Source organism: Bison bison, unplaced genomic scaffold (genome assembly GCF_000754665.1).
Source record: "Bison bison bison isolate TAMUID 2011002044 unplaced genomic scaffold, Bison_UMD1.0 scf7180017864530, whole genome shotgun sequence".
In the NCBI taxonomy this organism is placed as follows: Eukaryota; Metazoa; Chordata; class Mammalia; order Artiodactyla; family Bovidae; genus Bison; species Bison bison.
The window spans coordinates 6,067,112-6,087,084 of NW_011495080.1; the positions used below are offsets into that span (position 1 = coordinate 6,067,112).

A 19,973-nucleotide genomic window follows, 5' to 3' on the forward strand; every position below is an offset into this window, starting at 1 on the left:
CAAGGAGTAAGCATCTTTTAATTTCATGGCTGCAGTCACCATCTGCAGTGATTTTGGAGCCCAAAGAAATAAAGTCTGACACTGTTTCCACTGTTTCCCCATAAAGGCGTATAAAAGGACGAGTTAAAAATATATGAAACTTCTTCATATATTTCGGATGTCAGTATTCTGTCAGACATATCTACTACAAATATTATCTGGTCTGTGCCTTATCTATTTTTTTTTTACTGCACCATTAAGCTTCTGGGATCTGAGTTCCCTCAGCCAGGGATCGAACCCAGGCGCTCTACCGTGAAAGTGGAAAGTCCCAACCACTGGACCACCAGGGAATTCCCTTCTCTCTCTCTCTCTTTAAAAAAAATTTTTGGTAATGTCTTTTAATGAGTAGAAACTTTAATTGTGTTGAAGTTCAATTTGTCAAATTTTCTCTTTATGATTAGTGCCTTTTACGTCATATCCAAGAAAGCTTTGCTTATCCCAAGGTGGTGAAGATAATCTGTTTTCTTCTTAAGGATGGACTATTTTGGGTTTTATATTTAGATCCATAATCCATCTTAATTTTTGTGTTAAGAGTGAAACAGGGGTTGAGATATCCATCTATTTAGCATAATTTGTTAAAAAGACTTTCTTTTCCCTATTGAACTTGGTGTTTGGTTAAAAAAACAAAAAAATCAACTGACTGCATGAGTCTATTTCTGAATTGTATTCTGTTCTTTTGATCTATTTCTCTATCCTTAAGACAATACCATACCCCCGTGATTACTATGGCTCTATACAGAGCCCTGAAATCAGGTAGTAAGTATGAGACCTCCAACCTTTTTTTTCAAGATTCTTTTAGCTAGTCCAGAGTCTTCACATTTCCACTGAATTTTAGAATAAGTTGGGATACTGACAGAAACTGCAGTAACCAATTTGGGGAGAATGGGCATCTCAACACTTTTACAGTCTTTCAAACCATGTGATTTATTTCTCCATTTATTCAGGTGTTGTTTAATTTCTTTTAATAACTTACTTCTGTATATTTGATTATGATATTAATACAAAAATTTTAAATTTAAAATTTTCTTTTTTTTTTAAAGCAAGGAAAATGACTTTATTTGGAAAGCCATCTGACCAAGAAGATGGCAGGTTAGCACCTCAAAATACTCATCTTATCAGGGTCTGGATGCCAGGTTCTTTTTTATAGATAAGAGAGAAAAAAGCAATGAGGAACTAAAGTGAAAAGGCAGAATAGAGAGAGAGTAAATATTTCATTTTCTAAGTGCTCATTGCTAGTATAAAATTGGAACTGCTTTTTAATTCTATTGGCCTTGTATTCTGTAACCTTGTTGAATTCAATTATCTTAGTATATCTTTTGTAGATTGCATGATGTTTTCTATGTACACAATAATGTCATCTAAAGATGCAAATGGTTTTACTTGCTCCTTTTAAATCTATATGCTGCTGCTTTCTTTTTCTTATGGCACTAGCTAGTACTTCTGGCACAATGCTGAATAGAGGTGTTGACAGCAGACATCTTTTCCTTGTCATAATCTTAACGGAAAGGGTTTAACGTTTTATAATGAAGCATGGCACTAGCTGTATATTTTTCATAGATGCCCTTTATGAGACTTATGATATTTTTTTTATTCCCAGTTTGTTAAGAATTTTTATAATGAATGGGTTTTGCATTCTGTCAGATGCTTTCTTCACTTATTGAGATGATCTATGGTTTTCCTCTTTCATTCTGCCAATGTGGTGAAATACAGTGACAGATTTTTAAAAGTTAAAACAACCTTGTACTCTAGCATAAACCCCCTCTTGGCCATCGTGCACTAGCTTTTTCATATTGCTGGATTCAAGTGGCTAAAACGTTCTTAAGAATTTTGTATCTAAATTTACAAGGGGTATTGGTTTGCAATATTTCTTTGCTTCTAATGTCTCTTTTGAGTTTTCATACCAGAGTTAAGCTGCTTCCCAAAAGGATTTAGAAACTGTTTTGTCTTCTTCTGATATCTAAGAATCTATACCAAACTGGCATTTTTTCTTCCTTAAAGTGTTTCTTCCTTAAAGTGTTGATAGAATTTACTGATATAACCATCTAGCCCTAGGATTTCCTCTTTTGGAAAGTTTTCAATTATAAATTCAACCTCTAATTGATATGGGGTTCCTTAATATTTTCTAATTCTTCTTGTTTTTGTAAGTTGTATCTTTAAAGAAATTTGTTCATTTCAAGTTGTTGAATTTGTTGACAAGTTGTTTATAATATTTCTGTAATATGCTTTTATTGTACAGAGGCTTGTAATGATTTCCCCTTTTCATCTGTGATGTTGATAATCTGTGTTTTCATTTTTTCTTTTCTTGATAAGTCTTGCTAGAGATTGACTAATTTTAGCTACTTTTTCAAAGAACCAACCTTTCACTTTTTACATTTTTTTATTATTTCCCATTTTACTAATTTCCTATATTCTAAATACTTATTTGGGATTAATTTGTTCCTCTTTTCTAACTTCAAAGATAAACTTCATAGGTTCTATGTAGATGTGGGGGTGGGGGGAGAAAACTGTTATTTTCGCTATTCAATTAAATAAGTAGCGCTGATATGTACTGGCCTACAGTTTTAACAGGTACCAAGTAGTAGTATACAATCTGAATAAAGTCAGACCTCTCCCTGCAACTCCAGACTTGAATATCCAACTATCACCTCAACATCTCAAGTAGGCTATTTCATAGGCATCCCGAACTGAACACATGAAAAATTAAACTCCCAATTCCAGTCAGAAGTCTCCACCTTCTCATTTCATCTGACAGTAACTCTACCCTTTAGTTTTTCAGGCTCAATACTCTAGAGTCATTTCTTTCAACCCTACATCCAATCATAAAATTTCGTTGATTCAACCTTTAAAATATATTGAGAATCAAAGCTATTTTACTCATCATTTCTATCACTACTATTTTGGTCTGAGCAATCTAATCCCCCTTGCTTAGATTTATACACCTCCCTCAGAGCTCTCTTTGCCTCCATCTGTGTTCCTTTTTAGTCTATTTTCAATACAGTAATCAGTGTGACCTAATTAACACATAAAGCAGATTATATCACGCCTCTGCATGCACAATACCCTGATCTGGCTCCCTATTCAGTGTAAAAACCAAAGTTCTAACAATGACTTACAAAGTTATTTGTAATCTGTTCTGCCAATAGCTGCTCTTACCTGTCTGACCTCACCTCTAATTACTCTGTCTCCTTACCTCTCTATTCCAGCCATAAGGGATGTCTCCTTGATATTCTAAACTAAGCCAAATAGTCTCATCCCAAGGTCTTTGTTCTAGCCTTCCTTTTGCTAGGAATTACCTTCCCCAAATTATCTACTTAGATCACTCCCTCATAATTCTTCAACTTTCTATGCACATCTGATTTCTAAATGAGGTCTACTATGATTACTCTATTTAATAGCCGCAACTGTCCAATTCTTACCCTTTATATTTTTAATTGTTTAACTTTCCTATAATCCTTATCAAATTCTAATGCACCATATTTGTTTATTTAATATGTTTATTGTTCCTCCCCACTAGCTTGTAAGTATCTCCTGGGCAAAAGTATCTTGTTTGGTTCACTGGTGTCTCTCTTATGCCTGGCATACTGTAGAGACTCTACACATCTGTTAAATAAATGACACCAGTACTTCAGAAGCTCAGTAGAAAGATAATTAATACAAAACGTGCAAAACTGCCTGAAAACTTGTTTTTCTCGTTTCTTCTTATTATAGAACTCTCTCTAAAAATGGTAGAATCAGTTTTAGGCAACCTTTTCTTGGCCCTTTTCTAGAAAAAATAATGTAATTTTCATAAACATTATTATAATCTCATCACCAATTTAGAATCCACATTCTGGAGACTGAAGAAAGCAAAGAACCATTATTTGGTACATAGTTGACAGTCTACCAGCAGTTCCCCACTAACAGGCACAATGATGATCCAAAAAAGGGGGAGAAAAATCTAAAAACCATTTTTGAAAGTGAAAGTCACTCAGTCATGTCCAACTCTTTGCGACCCCATGGAGTATACAGTCCATGGAATTCTCTAGCCCAGAATACTGGAGTGGGTAGCCTTTCCTCTCTCCAGGAGACCTTCCCAACTCAGGAATTGAACCTAGGTCTCCTGCATTGCAGGTGGATTCTTTACCAGCTGAGCCACCAGGGAAGCCCAAGAATACTGGAGTGGGTAGCCTATCCCTTCCTTCTCCAGTGGATCTTCCCAACCCAGGAATCGAACTGGGGTCTCTAGCACTGCAGGAGTATTTTTCACCAACTGAACTATCAGGGAAGCCAATTGATGATAAAATCATTTAACATTTTGTAAAACATACACAGAAAACAAAACCAAGCTACTACAGAAAATGAACAGCAGTATAGGCCTTTTTCAATAAGGGGAATGATTTCTTACAAGGAAAAGCGAAGATCTATATGCCCCACTAACAAATACTGTAAGTACATATACATACTGGAGCTGTCACCAAGGGACTTCTTTCCCCAAATAAAATCTGGCCACACATTTTTAAACAAAATAATAAACTTACAGATCAGCAATTCTCAATGTTTTAGATGTGTTTTCAGTTTTCCATTATAAAAGAGCAGACAGAGAAGAATCCTCGAGTGTGGGTATGGTTTTGAAAAAGTTTCTAAAGTGATTCTGATGCTGACACATACATGAATAACAAGAATAACATCACTTTTTCCTAACTTCTACTCAACAACTCAAAGCTTTTAAGAAATAGAATGGAAGTCTGTGGCATACAAAATCATAATTTGATAGTCTTCAGGAAAAGAGAAACTCACCATCAAAATTCTTAATATGACTATTTGAACTTGAGATACCTCCCTGTCCTGGTTTTTCCCATTAGCTTAGCTTTAAGAACAAACTGTCTGTTTTCTTTGGCCTACTTGCAGCTCACACAGCTGAAATTATTTACTTCATAGTATTTTGTTTTGGTTTGGTTTGGTTTGAAAAAATAGGAGAAAAATGAATGTTCCCAGATTATAGCCATTTTAGACAGACTATGGTGAAAACACAAGAAAATCCATTTATCTCTCAAACACACAAGTCTAACAAAATGAACAATAATGCACTTTTCCCAACTATCTTCAGCTTATTAATATAATCCATAACAGATTATTCTAAATATATTCTGCTACTTGGCAAAATCATGATTGTTGTTGTAGCTAAATTATGCCTGACTCTTTGCAACCTCACAGACTGCAGCACGTTAGGCTTCCCTGTCCTCCACCATCTCCCAGAGTTTGTTCAAATTCAAGTCCATTGAGTCAGTGATGCTATTTAACCATCTCATCCTCTGCCTCCCTCTTCTCCTTTTGCCTTCAATCTCTCCAAGCATTAGGGGATTTTCCAATAAGTTGCCTCTTTACATCAGGTGGTCAAATTATTGGAGCTGCAGATTCAGTATCAGTCCTTCCAATGAATATTCCGGGTTGACTTCCCTTAGGATTGACTGGTTTGATCTCCGTGCAATCTAAGGGACTCTCAAGAGTCTTCTCCAACACCACAATTTGAAAGTGTAATTTCTTCAGCACTCAGCCTTCTTTATGGTCCAACTCTCATATCTGGACATGACTAGGGAAAAACCATAGCTTTGACTATATGGACCTTTGCTGGCAAAGTGATGTCTCTGCTTTTTAACACCCTGTCTAGGTTGGCCATAGCTTTCTTCCAAGGAGCAAGAGGCTTTTAATTTCATGGCTGCAGTCACTGCACTGACTTTGGAGCCCAAGAAAATAAAATCTGTCACTGCTTCCACTTTTTCCCCTTCTGCTTGCCATGAAGTGTTGGGAGTAGATGCCATCATCTTTCTTCAGGGGGTTTTAAATTATGTTTTGCTGATCCTCCACCTACTGAACGGCTATAACCAATACTGAGTAAGAGAATTGGGGCTTATTTTCATTGTAGGCAACTATGAAAGAATATTTTTTTGTTTTGGTGCCAAGAACATGCAGGCTCTTCTGTTTGAAAGTACAATGAACCTGGTGCCTGAAAGTTATTCAACACTAAATCTGAAATCTGTGTCAATGCTGAACAGAGAAAAACACTGTATGATGTTGCTATTACAAAGCCAAAGCACTGCAACAGCTAACAGGGAAATAAGAGGAATGGAACCACATATAATCACCAATTCTGAGAGTGAAGGTAAATGGATTGCAGTTCAGATGTTGTTAGATGAAGCACGAACAAGAATAGCTGGTGAAAGGAACAAGTGACAAAAGGAGTCTTAGAAGGTAGCAGGAACAAACGTTAGTAAGACCATGAAACTCATTGCAGGTGTATTCACACAGTGGGGATAAGCAGATACACCCTAAGAATATTCTTACAAACAGTTGCTTCCGTCCCATGTTATGTATCAAAAGAGAAAACCAAAAAGTGATGATCTGTTACTAATTTCTCAAGCTTAGGGGCTACTGATAAACAAAGCTTGAGGCCTATGGTAAAACTGTAGTGCTACAACATTCATATAACTAAGTATCAAGCCAGCAAAGATGTTATTCCTACCAATCTCTTTTCACTCTCTTATATTAAAGGAGAGTTTTCCTGCTTCTTTTAAGGAATTTTGGAGTACCAACAGAAAAAGTTTATACTGAACATTACATAACTCTTAAGTAAAAGAAGCATAGAACTATGGTAGAAGTAAAATTTTCTATTTCCTTCCCAATACAAACACTAATGTCTAAGTTACAACTTCATACCTGAGAATTCTTTTCTGAATGGATCACAGGTTTCTGACTTGAATCTTACATTATTAAATAGAAATATGTCTATTCGATTTCTATTTCATCTGCTCCATACCATTTTTAAGATATTTATTAGTGTTATCATATATTCCTCACTTCCCTTTAAACACTCAAGAACAAAGTCAACAAATGTAAGTTAGAAACTTTTTTAAAAAAGTTCAATCTCTGAAGTTTATTATCGCCTTTACCTCTTTAGTCTCTTCTGGGTCTGAATGATCCACAGTTATATAAAGATCATTTTGTAAATATTTCAGAGCACTAAGGGGATCCATTTGGGCCTTTTCTTCAAACCTAGAAAATGCAAACAAAAATAGTAATTGCTTTAGAGTTATGAAAAAGCATCAGAAATGTCTTTCAAATCTGGAGTGATACTCTGTATCTGAGGAGATATTGTGGATATCCAAAAAATCTGTGTTTAAGAATCCAGAAGTAAGAATACTGCCACTTATATAAACAGTGTACATGTGGAGCCTCTGGAAACAATGGTAACACAGGCTGTGGTGCTAGAGACTAGATAAGAACATTTCCTACCCTATTCTTAGGGACTTCCCTGGTGGCTCAGACAGTAAAGTGTCTGCCGACAATGCAGGAGACCCAGGTTCAATCCCTGGGTCGGGAAGATCTCCTGGAGAAGGAAATGGCAACCCACTCCAGTATTCTTGCCTGGAAAATCCCATGGATGGAGGAGCCTGGTAGGCTACATTCCATGGGGTTGCAAAGAGTCAGACACGACTGAGCAACTTCACTCACTCACTACTCTATTCTTAAAATTATAAGCTAAGATTAAGTCAACTACTAACACAGTGGATATATCAAAAATTTTTTATAACAGAACTACAAAGCAGTCAAATGTGTTTCATAAAAAAATAAGTAGGGATAAAATAAAAATACTTTCCTAGATTTGTGTCACATACTTTCCACTGGAGGTGTTTAACAGATACTTCAGAAACCAAAATGACTATAGTTTAATGATTAGATATTTTTAATGAGACTACTTCCACATCTCAGTAATAACAAAAACAACTGTACCAACCATTCATCAATTATTTGTGCTAGACACTGTATCAAGCATCTTATATATATCATTTCATTTATCCTCATATAACCCCTATGATGACAAGTTGATGATCATTTAAAAAGCAGAAGAGATGAAGAACTGTTGCCTAGTAAATGAATTTGGCCATGCTAAAACCTAGTAAGCAGCAGAAATAGAATTAAACTCAAGTTTCTCTGATTCCAAAGCAGAAAGGAAACAATGAGTTCTCCTAAATTAAAAAGTCTGCTTCGACTATATATTTATTTAAATAATGATAATTCCTTTTGTAATAGAATTATATATGGATTTATTTCCAAAAAATTGGTATGCTTTTCAAAGTATTATACAAAAGGAAAGAAAAGATATTACATTTCATTTGGAAAAGGAAAATAGTAATGAGCCTTTCATGACTATGTTCAGCTGACGGCATCAACAATTTCCTGTGTTTAGAACTAACCTCAGTGAAAGGGTACCTGCAAGGAGGGGCAAAGACTGGCAAAATATTACAGTTTTCCTGTACCAGATAGTACCCTGATTGTCAGTCAGCCTTACAACCCTCAGATGAGAGTTTTAGTCATGTTACTCTACCATCCTGTCCACAATTAGTTTTGGCACCTGAACCAAAAGCAGTCATCTTGAGCTTGCTGAGCCATTTATAAAGCAGTCTGGCAAAATTCTTTACAGGATACACTCTCCAGGGAACTTTCTCTAAGATAATCTCTTAGAGAAACTGAATGAGAGATACACAAGAACACAAAAACACAAACCACAGAAGGCAACAGGTAGAAGACATGAAATGGCAGATTCTTTCCCTTCTGTCCTTCTCTCCTGTCCTACCTAGCTACCTACCAAAGCCGTAAGGGAAGACAGAGTCAGGAAGTAGAACAAGAATACCAGACAGAAAAGCAGAAATAGAAAGGCTCAATTACAAGGAAAGTTACTGTAGCGTCTAGCTAATCAGAATTGTCTCAGTATCTTAAACAATTCTTTATTAGGCCTCTCTGTTCAAGTGCTAAGAAAGTACTTTAATTCTCTGGATATACTCATTCTTTCCCAGTGAGAAACTCTAAGTATGTCTTTATCCTTTGTAACCTGATAACTTAATCAACACATATCTATGGTTCTAGTAAATAAATCCAGCAAAAGGATCCATTTTCCTGGAAGTTGTGTTTTTTCTAAGCTTTTTTGGTTAGCCTGCTAAAACTTATTACTGGACTTACGTTTACCATCTAGAATTATATTTCAGCCAATAATAGTGCCCTCTACCTAAAGGAACAAGGGACTAATCCTATCAAAAATGGTTTTCTTTTGCCCCTTTCTATCCCCAATCATATGTTTGGAACTTGAATGTTACAGAAGAGTGGCACTTTATTTTCTGTATCATGTGGCACCATTAAGAACAAAGACACATTCTTGGCAGTCAACACACTTCTCTCCCTCCAAATTTGTATTTTAACTAAAATTTATATTTTAACTAAATAGTAACAAATTTCAAAGGCCTATTATTTGCTCAATCACACAAAACTGTCTTTCAACTTCAGTCACTTTATTTCATGAATCACACTCACAAGATTTGCTAGTCTTTCATCATATAATTAAAAATTTAAATAATCTGTTACTGATTATTATTTTCCTTATTCACTTTCATGCCTCACTTTGTGCATTTACTAGCACAAGTCACTAACAATGATGCTTTGTATCTAAAACTTAAAAGATGCCATAATGTTTCACAGTATTTCAGATTCCCATAAATTGTCATTTTGCCTGCCCACTGATAGATTTTTAAAGGAGAAAAACTGCCAAAGATCAAAAATAACATTTCTTAAGATGAGTTGGATGTGTGGAAATGAATAATTCTACTTATTTCTAGAAGGAATGAAAATTAATTTTTCTTTTCTTTTTTTTTTTTGAAAATTAATTTTTCTGAAGGGCAACTTATACTTCATCAATTCTGCCTCTATCCTATAGAAATTTTGGATAGGGGTGCATACATGCATGCTTAGTCACTCAGTCATGTCTGACTCTCTGCGACCCCATGGACTGTAGCCTGCCAGACTCCTCTGCCCATGAGATTCCCCAGGCAACAATACTGGAGTGTGTTGCCATTTCCTTCTCCAGAGGATCATCCCAGTGTGATGATCCCAGGATCATCCAGGGATCGAACCCAGTGTCTCCTGGATTGCAGGTTGATTCTTTACCATCTGAGCAACCAGAGAAGTCACAGAGGAGCATACAGACTTATATAATAACATTAATTACACTGTTATTTCTGTTATTTGTAATTGCAAATAAGTTGGAAATAATCTAAATATTCTACAAAAGGAGACTAGTTACGTAAATGACACAGAGTAGAACACTATGTAGCCATTATATTTATATTTACTAATGTAAGTAAATTTATATTTACTAATGTAAGACCTTTTAGAACTAACACCCAAAAAAGATGTCCTTTTCATTATAGGGGACTGGAACGCAAAAGAACGAAGTCAAGAAACACCTGGACTAACAGGCAAATTTGGCCTTGGAATACGGAATGAAGCAGGGCAAAGAAGAATAGAGTTTTGCCAAGAAAATGCACTGGTCATGGCAAACACCCTCTTCCAACAACACAAGAGAAGACTCTACACATGGACATCACCAGATGGTCAACACCAAAATCAGATTGATTATATTCTTTGCAGCCAAAGATGGAGAAGCTCTATACAGTCAGCAAAAACAAGACCGGGAGCTGACTGTGGCTTAGATCATGAACTCCTTATTACCAAATTCAGGCTTAAATTGAAGAAAGTAGGGAAAACCACTAGACCATTCAGGTATGACCTAAATCAAATCCCTTATGATTACACAGTGGAAGTGAGAAATAGCTTTAAGGGACTAGATCTGATAGATAGAGTGCTTGATGGAGGTTCATGACACTGTACAGGAGACAGGGATCAAGACCATCCCCATGGAAAAATGCAAAAAAGCAAAATGGCTGTCTGGGGAGGCCTTAAATAGCTGTGAAAAGAAGAGAAGCGAAAAGCAAAGGAGAAAAGGAAAGATATAAGCATCTGAATGCAGAGTTCCAAAGAATAGCAAGAAGAGATAAGAAAGCCTTCTACAGCGATCAGTGCAAAGAAATAGAGGAAAACAACAGAATGGGAAAGACTAGAGATCTCTTCAAGAAAATTAGAGATACCAAGGGAACATTTCATGCAAAGATGGGCTCGATAAAGGACAGAAATGGTATGGATCTAACAGAAGCAGAAGATATCAAGAAGAGGTGGGAAGAATACACAGAAGAACTGTACAAAAAAGATCTTCATGACCCAAATAATCACAATGGTGTGATCATTCACCTAGAGCCAGACATCCTGGAATGGGAAGTCAAGTGGGCCTTAGAAAGCATCACTATCAACAAAGCTAGTGGAGGTGATGGAATTCCAGTTGAGCTATTTCAAATGCTGAAAGATGATGCTGTGAAAGTGCTGCACTCAATATGCCAGCAAATTTGGAAAACTCAGCAGTGGCCACATGACTGGAAAAGGTCGGTTTTCATTCCAATCCCAAAGAAAGGCAATGCCAAAGAATGCTCAAACTACTGCACAACTGCACTCATCTCACATGCTAGTAAAGTAATGCTCAAAATTCTCCAAGCCAGGCTTCAGCAATATGTGAACCGTGAACTTCCAGATGTTCAAGCTGGTTTTAGAAAAGGCAGAGGAACCAGAGATCAAATTGCCAACATCCGCTGGATCATGGAAAAAGCAAGAGAGTTCCAGAAAAACATCTATTTCTGCCTTATTGACTATGCCAAAGCCTTTGACTGTGTGGATCATAATAAACTGTGGAAATTTCTGAAAGAGATGGGAATACTAGACCACCTGACCTGCCTCTTGAGAAATCTGTATGCAGGTCAGGAAGCAACAGTTAGAACTGGACATGGAACAACAGACTGGTTCCAAATAGGAAAAGGAGTATATCAAGGCTGTATATCGTCACCCTGCTTATTTAACTTCTATGCAGAGTACATCCTGAGAAATGCTGGACTGGAAGAAACACAAGCTGGAATCAAGATTGCCGGGAGGAATATCAATAACCCTAGATATGCAGATGACACAACCCTTATGGCAGAAAGTGAAGAGGAACTAAAGAGCCTCTTGGTGAAAGTGAAAGAGGAGAGTGAAAAAGTTGGCTTAAAGCTCAACATTCAGAAAACGAGGATCATGGCCTCCAGTCCCATCACTTCATGGGTAATAGATGGGGAAACAGTGGAAACAGTGTCAGACTTTATTTTTTTGGGCTCCAAAATCACTGCAGATGGTGACTGCAGCCATGAAATTAAAAGACGCTTACTCCTTGGAAGGAAAGTTATGACCAACCTAGATAGCATATTGAAAAGCAGAGACATTACTTTGCCAACAAAGGTCCATCTAATCAATGCTATGGTTTTTCCAGTGGTCATGTATGGATGTGAGAGTTGGACTGTGAAGAAAGCTGAGAGCCGAAGAATTGATGCTTTTGAACTGTGGTGTTGGAGAAGACTCTTGAGAGTCCCTTGGACTGCAAGGAGATCCAACCAGTCCATTCTGAAGGAGATCAGCCCTGGGATTTCTTTGGAAGGACTGATGCTGAGGCTGAAACTCCAGTACTTTGGCCACCTCATGCGAAGAGTTGACTCATTGGAAAAGACTCTGATGCTGGGAGGGATTGGGGGCGGGAGGAGAAGGGGACGACAGAGGATGAGATGGCTGGATGGCATCACCGACTCGATGGACGTTGAGTTTGAGTGAACTCCGGGAGTTGGTGATGGACAGGGAGGCCTGGCGTGCTGCGATTCATGGTGTCGCAGAGTCAGACATGATTGAGCGATTGAACTGCAATTGGACTGGAAGGTACTTTAAGCTTAAATGTTGCTAGTAAGACAGAATTTATCTCTTGCTATCCAGCCAATGTGGCAATTCAGCATCCTTGTCCTATATATTCTATAGGAAATACTTTTACTTATTCATAGTAATGACAAAGCAACAGAAGCAACTCGTTTCTCTTATCAATTTGTTTCTTAAGCACAACTTATGAGAGCAGAGTAAGAAATAACAGGTAAACATGATATGATAAAGGAATAAATATCTATTTTATACCTATACTGCTACTGCTAAGTCACTTCAGTCGTGTCTGACTCTGTGCGACCCCATAGACAGCAGCCCACCAGGCTCCCCCGTCCCCGGAATTCTCCAGGCAAGAACACTGGAGTGGGTTGCCATCTCCTTCTCCAATGCATGACAGTGAAAAGTGAAAGTGAAGTCGCTCCGTCATATCCGACTCTTAGCGACCCCATGGACTGCAGCCTACCAGGCTCCTCTGCCCATGGGATTTTCCAGGCAAGAGTACTGGAGTGGAGTGCCATTGCCTTCTCCTTTATACCTATACAGAGGTTTTAATTTTATTTTATATATTAATAAACTAGAATACATAATTATATAATAAATATATAAATACACATACGTATGCATTCTGTGTGTATACGTATGTGTAGGAAGTGGAAGTGGTGGTGGTGGTAAAGTGGTAAAAACTCTGGAGTCGGAATACTCAGGATCAAATACTGCTGTCAATGACTATTGAATGACCTTAGATGAGTTACACAATCCACTTAAAAATGGCTCCATTTCTTCTTTTACAAAAAGAGTAACTGTTACAGTAACTTCTCCAGTGACTTATTGTGCAAATAACATGCAGGATTTAGCATACAAAAATTGTTCATAAATGGTATCTATTATCATCATTAAAAGCTGTCTCTCCCCTCAAACTGTAAATTTTAATTACAATCTAACACTATTAGGAACCAAAGGAATAGATGTATTTTTCTACATTTTTCAGTAGCTTATCATTTGCTAAGGCTAAAAAGCAAACAAGACTGAGGAGATATATATGAAAATGTTTGATTACATGATTTTGCAATTACATTGCAAAAGTAATGATGCAAAACTATAATATTTTAAATTGTATTCTGAAACATCAAAGTATAAAGAGATTATTAAGTCAACTATATCATCATATTCACTGTTAAGAGAATCAACAATAGGTCAGTCAAATGCCAGTAATTCTAGAAATGATATAATTTGTAGTGGGTTAGGCCTTGAGTTACTTGAAGGTAAGTTCATCATGTTCATAGAAATTTTTTCCATTATTTTGACAGTTGCAATATATCCTTGCTTATCTTTAATAACTTTTAGCATCAAGATCTATCTTCACTTTGTACCTTTCTTTGAAAAATAAAGAAAAAAATAAGGAGAGTAACAGGGCATTTACAAAAGTCATGATCTTCACAATATTTACACTGTCGTGTCACTAAATTTCCAAAGATAAAGTCACATCTCCAAAGCTTAGTTAATACCAACAATAGCTGATAATGCTAAATAAGTTTTTAATGAATTATTTTTATACCTGTGTTTTCTTATGAGGTACTTGCAATGCCGCAGTAAGTAATCCTTTGAAGGCCTACACAATTTCAGTGACCAGAAGTCATCTAATCTCATCTTTGGGGAGCATGATTTTCCTGGATTCCCACCAAATAAATAATGAACCTAAAATAAATAAAGCAAACCAGATTTTTTTTAAATGCACGCATACTAAGGAAAGTCATAGTAAAATTTCTTCATTTTGGTAGTAGTGTATAACAAGTAACTTGTTTAGCTTTATTCATACAAAAAAACTAAAACATTCCTGCATGTCTACCAAAGGCTTCCTCTGATTTTTCTCAAGTTTCCATTTTACTTTAAAGTACTGTGATTACTTCCTTAAATTACATTTCATAATAAAATAAGTTGTATTACCACAGTTACACTGAAAATGGAAGACATAAAAATAAAGCAATGGTAGTAAGAAGCTATTCTAAGATACAGAGTTTGCTTAGGCAACAAATAATGGAGATTATCAAGTTAATCAAGTGTCGATTGTAATAAAAAATCTTTTAAAAAAACTGACACACAAGTTGAATCACTGAAGGTCAACAATAACTAGAAAGTTTTAAAAATTTTAGCATCTTACTTTTGTTGAATATGTTTCAATATGAATATAATTGAATATTAGCCTTAATGTTGAATATTAAATGAGATGTATGATTTGTGAAATAACTTTAAAAATATTATTCAATCATATAATTAATACTGTTAGATAGTTAGAATAGGAAACAGGAGTCCAATATAGTAGTGGATAAAAGACAAAGAAAGGAAAAAGCCCACAAAAACAGAACAAAGCAAGTTCCAAGGACTGGCATGAGAACCTCAGGTGAAGCAAACAGCCCTCCTGGTTAGCCCAATTTACACAGGGCAGGCTCAGGGGGAGGAGAAAAATCATATAAAAAGAGGGGTCAAAATTGAGCCCCGTGCTTCTTTTGGGTTGGTCCACCCTCACTCCCTCCTAGAGGATGTATCTTCCCTTGCTTGCCAAATAAAACTGAGCTGTAACTGAGCTGGAACACGGGTCCACTGCTTAAACTGAGCTGTAACCAAGCTGTAACACTGGTCTGCCACTTCAATTTTTGCTGTGGCAAGACAGAACTGAAGAAATTACACAACCTCCGCCCCCCCCCCGACAATACCACATAAGAAATGTAAAAGGAGCGCAATAATGGCATAATGACACTATTACAGGTTTTGTAATACTCTGTATTCAAAGTGGTAAAGCATTTTTTGATATTTTGAAACATTTATAATCAGCAGTGTTATACAACAGAGATATTATTTCTATCCTATAGATGGGAATTCATTTAACATTCACTTTGGGAGACTCTCAGAGAAAGGGGTTTTAGTTATTCGAATGGTATCGTTTACCTAAAGATCTCAAATGATTGATAATTTAACAGAAAGAATACGGTTCTGTCAGTAATTTACTATATAATCTAAGCCCAATCATTAAACTATATGTAAAGTTTAAGGGAGAAATACCTAAAGTAACCCTGTGACACTAAAACTTCAGAATTCAGAACTATTTTCACAAGGCTGATGGAATAGATATGTCAGTCATAGGAAAAATAAAGATTTCTTACACAATGGGAATATCTAAAATCAGGAAGTTATATATATCTTTTCATATCATGGAAAAAGGTATACAAGTGCTGAAAACTGTGTATCTTCTACTTGAATATTCATATTATAGAAACAAATAGGCCATACTATATATCAGATCTATGCAGCTAAGAAGCAATAGCCACTGGCCATTTTTATAAGAAGTGTGCCAGGAATTATGGATTATGCAAAAATGTTTATTCTTTTAAGGAATTTCAGGGAGAAGTGATATCTGTGCTACATATTCTAGTAAATGTTGGTTATTTTTATTCAGATCTACCGAAAATAATCAGAAACAGTTATTTTGAGATTCTTTCTGATTATACGTCATAGAAAGTTTACCGGTCAATGTAGTTAGGATACCTTGTGTAATTCATCATATACAAGCTGATGGGCAAATCTTGGACATGGTTCTTCCTCCTGAAGACTTTTACTTGGATTATCCTTTGCAGCTTGATCATTCTTATAGACACAAGACCTGCAAGACATTGCTTTTAAGGCATTCTATCCTAGAAAATTAGCAGTACACATAAGGTTAATATAATTGTAGCAAGCAAATTAATGCAATGTCTAATTACCAACAAAAAATTATAAATTTGTTCACATCAAATCTTAAAGTTCTGGTCACTCTCATATAAAATAATCCAAATTTGTTAGAACTGAGTTCTGAAGTTCTTTGATGTCCATCAAAACCTCATTTAAGAACAACCTACTTCATGTTATGAAATAGGATCAGCATATATGAAGGCTTAAACCAAAGGTTGAAAGAGATGATATCATATTTATCTATTCACAATAAAAACTCACAACAGATCGCTTTCATTCTTACTATAAATAAATGTCCTATTTAGAAGATAACAAATCCCTCAGTTGCTGAGCATCACCCTCCATTACTGAATGGAGGTTCTCAGAAGTTCCTCTGTTCTGGAGAATATTCACTTAGGTAGTACTACAGAACATTAGAGCTGGGTCCTCTGGGTCAGTGTTTTTCAAACAAAAATGTACAGCAGTTCTGTGAGGTGCTCTGTGACAAAAGGGTCCTAGGTTTGAATACGCTAAATAATAATACTCCCCTTCCCGTGATCTTGCTCTAGTCAAACTGCTTCATTTCATAAACTAAGAAAGGCCTGGGAACATTAAAAATACATTGTTCTCCAGCTTACACATCTACATGGTAGCAAAAGCTAGACTAAAATATAATTCTCTTGACGCTCAGACCAGGAGATATCTACTAACTGAAAAATTCAAAAGTAAAATCCATTGCTGGACATCACTGTAAACATAGGCACCAACACTGACTCTTCCAATCCCTAATACTGATATTAAAGTATATGACATCACAAACTAAGGTAAGCCTTCTACTTCCCTCTTCTTCTGAATAAACCAACAACCTCAACCTCAAAGAAATGTTACACAGGGATTTCAACACAGACAAGAGCTACTTACCAACTATTTCTTACAATATCATAAATCCAGAATGAATTTCTGACATTCTCTTCCCTCTTTTCCTTGTCTTTGCTGAGTCCAGATAAGACATGTATTTCATTCAGCTCTGGATCAATGGTTGCTCTCTGTGTGAATCCTGTCATTGGAACTATAAATTCAAAGAGAAAATAAGAGGATAGTATTAACATTAGGTAACAGGTTAGTACTACTTCAGCACTTATCTTCTAACATATGACATAACTTTTATATTAAATAACAATCAAATGTTTATTGCCCTCTCCTCACTCTAAAACATAAGCTCTATAAAGACGAAGGTTGTTTGGATCACTGTTTTGTTCCCAGTACCTAAAACTGCCTGGCATGTAACAGTTACTCAACTATTTGCTGAAATTAATGAACGATAACTATCAGGATGGAGTTAGAAGGAGGAAAGAGGTAGAACGAGTGTGCAATGTAATTATTTTTATTGAGAGAAGGGGCAATGCTTTATTTAACTGATTTATTCTCTGGACTGGTTCTAATTTAATAGCAGAGACAAAATATTTAAATCTTGACTAAGAAAAACAAAAATTTGACACACGGGTTTGTTTAATAAAGTCAAAGTCATCTAAAATACCTGTTCAAGACATATAATAAAATGACAAAGTTTCCAAGAAAAATAAATACTTGGGGGTAAAATATGCCATTTTGTTTTCCCGAGTGGTTTGGACTCCCTAGAGTCAATTTTATGACAAAAATATTTTATTTTCCTGAGAAATCCATTAAATAAGTGATGGTCATTTTGCATTATCCAGTAATTTGCAAAACACTGATATGGCAAATGCAAATCTTCTCACTATTGTTACTTGGAAATATTCAGTTCAGTTGTCGCTCAGTCGTGTCCAACTCTTTGCGACCCCATGAACCGCAGCACGCCAGGCCTCCCTGTCCATCACCAACTCCCAGAGTTCACTCAAACTCACGTCCATCGAGTCAGTGATGCTATCCAGCCATCTCATCCTCTATCATCCCCTTTTCTTCCTTCCCCCAATCCCTCCCAGCATCTGAGTCTTTTCCAGTGAGTCAACTCTTTGCATGAGGTGGCCAAAGTACTGGAGTTTCAGCTTTAGCATCATTCCTTCCAAAGAACACTCAGGACTGATCTCCTTTAGAATGGACTGGTTGGATCTCCTTGCAGTCCAAGGGACTCTCAAGAGTCTTCTCCAACACCACAGTTCAAAAGCATCAATTCTTCAGCACTCAGCTTTCTTCACAGTCCAACTCTCACATCCATACATGACCACTGGAAAAACCATAGCCTTGATTAGATGGACCTTTGTTGGCAAAGTAATGTCTCTGCTTTTCAATATGTTATCTAGGTTGGTCTTAACTTTCCTTCCAAAGAGTAAGCGTCTTTTAATTTCATGGCTGCAGTCACCATCTGCAGTGATTTTGGAGCCCAAAAAAATAAAGTCTGACACTGTCTCCACTGTTTCCCCATCTATTACCCATGAAGTGATGGGACTGGAGGCCATGATCTTTGTTTTCTGAATGTTGAGCTTTAAGCCAACTTTTTCACTCTCCTCTTTCACATTCATCAAGAGGCTCTTTAGTTCCTCTTCACTTTCTGCCATAAGGTGGTGTCATTTGCATATCTGAGGTTATTGATATTCCTCCCAGCAATCTTGATTCCAGCTTGTGCTTCTTCCAGCCCAGCATTTCTCAGGATGTATTCTGCATGCATAGAAGTTAAATAAGCAGGGTGACAATATACAGCCTTGACGTACTCCTTTTCCTACTTGCAACCAGTCTGTTGTTTCATGTCCAGTTCTAACTGTTGCTTCCTGACCTGCATATAGGTTTCTCAAGAGGCAGGTCAGGTGGCCTGGTATTCCCATCTCTTTCAGAATTTTCCACAGTTTATTGTGATCCACACAGTAGTTGAAATATAATTTTATGATTGACAACATACTTGCTACAGGTCTAAAAACAATGCCATTGTTTCAGTATTAAATTTCTTTTATACATGAACAAGTATCATATGCTAAAAAAGCTACACAAACATCAGCTTGAAGTAAAACATCTCAATCAATCCATAATACTACAGAAGCAGATGGTAACCACACTGATACTCGTTTGTCTTTATCTACTTTAGTAGGGTCAAATAATGCAATATTGACTTTTTCCTAGTTTAATTAATGTGTCTTTTATATTCATATTCAATAAATTTGTTAGGAATATTTTAGAGACTATCCAAATGTATCCCACAGTAAATATAGTAAAAACCTGCATGTACACACACATATGTAACATATGCATCCATAGACAAATACATTTATCTTGATACACACATACACCAACCTAACCTTAATAATATCCTCAACTCTCATTCCACATTGTTTTTAGTGGTCATGTAAAGACTGGTATTTTCTAATTAAACCCTGGTAAACTTTCAAAAGTACCTTGGTTCTGACCTGTTCCTCAGATAATCTTGGAAGATAAAACAGTAAAGAAATGAAATCATTTTCATTAATGGTAGAAGCAGAGGACATAACTGCCTAAATTTTTTGCCCTTAAATTTCTTCATTCCATTTAGAATTCTATAACATGGGTTGACAAACTATGGCTCAATCTGATTTGCTTAGGTTCAAATCAGGCCTCAGTCAATCATTCACACTGTGGCTGTGGCT

General features: G+C 36.3%; 1 protein-coding gene across 5 annotated transcripts in view; it reads right to left on the bottom strand.

Annotated features, from left to right (window-relative positions):
- Positions 1–19,973, bottom strand: part of MKLN1 (muskelin 1, intracellular mediator containing kelch motifs) — a 386,334-nt gene that overhangs the window by 8,599 nt on the left and 357,762 nt on the right. For all 5 annotated transcript variants that reach the window (XM_010831658.1, XM_010831662.1, XM_010831660.1 and 2 more), the window contains 4 exons: positions 17,305–17,452; positions 16,222–16,336; positions 14,237–14,376; positions 6,966–7,068 (listed from right to left, as the gene is read on the bottom strand). In XM_010831658.1, coding sequence (XP_010829960.1) covers positions 6,966–7,068; positions 14,237–14,376; positions 16,222–16,336; positions 17,305–17,452 — 506 coding nt within the window. The remainder of the gene's footprint in view (positions 1–6,965; positions 7,069–14,236; positions 14,377–16,221; positions 16,337–17,304; positions 17,453–19,973) is intronic.